Source organism: Myotis brandtii, unplaced genomic scaffold, assembly GCF_000412655.1.
Source record: "Myotis brandtii unplaced genomic scaffold, ASM41265v1 scaffold357, whole genome shotgun sequence".
In the NCBI taxonomy this organism is placed as follows: Eukaryota; Metazoa; Chordata; class Mammalia; order Chiroptera; family Vespertilionidae; genus Myotis; species Myotis brandtii.
Window position 1 is genome coordinate 826,930 of NW_005363729.1, and position 1,291 is coordinate 828,220.

Consider the following 1,291-nt stretch of genomic DNA (forward strand, 5'->3'; position numbering starts at 1 on the left):
GGGGTCGCTCGTGGCCAAGCTGCTCCTGCCCACCCTCAGCAGCCTGGCCTTCCTCCCCACCGTCAGCATCGCCGCCAAGAGGCGCTTCCACATGGAGGCCATGGTCTATCTCTTCACCATGTTCTTCGTGGCGGTGAGTCTGGGCTGGGCTGGGGGTCGGGGGACCCGGTGGGGCACCCCCCACAGGCGGAGCAGAGGGGCTGTCTCCCTCCCCCTCCCCCACACTTTCCTCTATTTCCTGATGAAGAAAGCGATTTGGAGATGAAAGAAAAAGCCCGGAGTCCCGGAGGGAGGGTTGGGGGAGCCACTCCTCCCCTCTGGCCTCAGTTTCCCCGTTGCTGCCAGGAAATCGCTCAGGAATTGGTGTGAGTGAGACCAGGCCCCTCCCAGGGGGCCAGGGTCAGGCCACTGAGGACAAGCCCTTAGGTGCCCCTTTCTGGCCACCGGGCCACGACTCAAGGCCATCGTGGCTCCCTCTCCCCCTCCCTCCCCCACACCCTCCGGCTATAAGAAGAGGGCGGCCGAGCAGGGAGGACAGGGAGCCCGGCCCAGGAGGGGTGAGCGGCTTCGGGATCCCGGGCCGGGGAGTCCGCCTCCAGGACTGCGGAGCTGACCCCGAACGGGGCCTCGCGCAGCCGCTGCTCCTGTCTCCTTGGGGCTTCCCTGTCTCTCTCTTCGGGCCCTTCCTTCTCGTTCTATTTATAGGCCTGGACGATCTCTCTGTGTCCCCCTCCCCCACCCCGTCTCCCCGTGGGTCTCTGCCCCGCTCTGTCGCTCTTACTGGTTCTCTCTGGGTCTTGTTTTCTCTCTGCATCTACCCTTTTCCTTTCTTTCTTTTTCTTTGTCTGTGTCTGGTTGCCTCTTCGTTTCTGGAATTACATCCCCATGGAACTCGCTCTGTCTAAACCTCTCGGTGCCTCCCTCCGGCTCTGTTCCCCTGACCCTCCGTGTGTCTCTCCGATCCATCCCTCCCTCTAGCGTCTGTCTGTCTGTCTGTCTACCTGCCTAAGTGTCTACCTACCCAATCAATCCTCTGTCTGTGCGTGTAGCTACCTAGCTAAGCAGTCATCCCCCTACGCGTCTGTCCCCTCTCTGGTCTCAGCGCCTTCCTGCCTCCCGTCTCTGCTCCCCGCTGAGGCCTTTGTTGGACTCGCAAAGCGGCTCCTCTGTGTTCCTTGATCATCCTCCATAGACCCGTCCTTCGTCCTTCGTTCAGCCCAGCTCCCCGAGGCGCATGTCGTGGGGAGGCCTCCCGCCCGGGCCAGCCTCCGGGCCTCCGGGGGCGGGGGCC

The 1,291-nt window shown here is 63.1% G+C and overlaps 1 protein-coding gene across 1 annotated transcript in view; it reads left to right on the top strand.

Annotated features, from left to right (window-relative positions):
- Window positions 1–7: 7 nt before the first annotated feature.
- TMEM8C (transmembrane protein 8C) overlaps window positions 8–1,291 on the top strand; it is a gene marked incomplete at its 5' end in the record, with an annotated part of 8,721 nt that continues 7,437 nt past the window's right edge. The window contains one exon of the mRNA XM_005871802.2: window positions 8–133. Coding sequence (XP_005871864.1) covers window positions 8–133 — 126 coding nt within the window. The remainder of the gene's footprint in view (window positions 134–1,291) is intronic.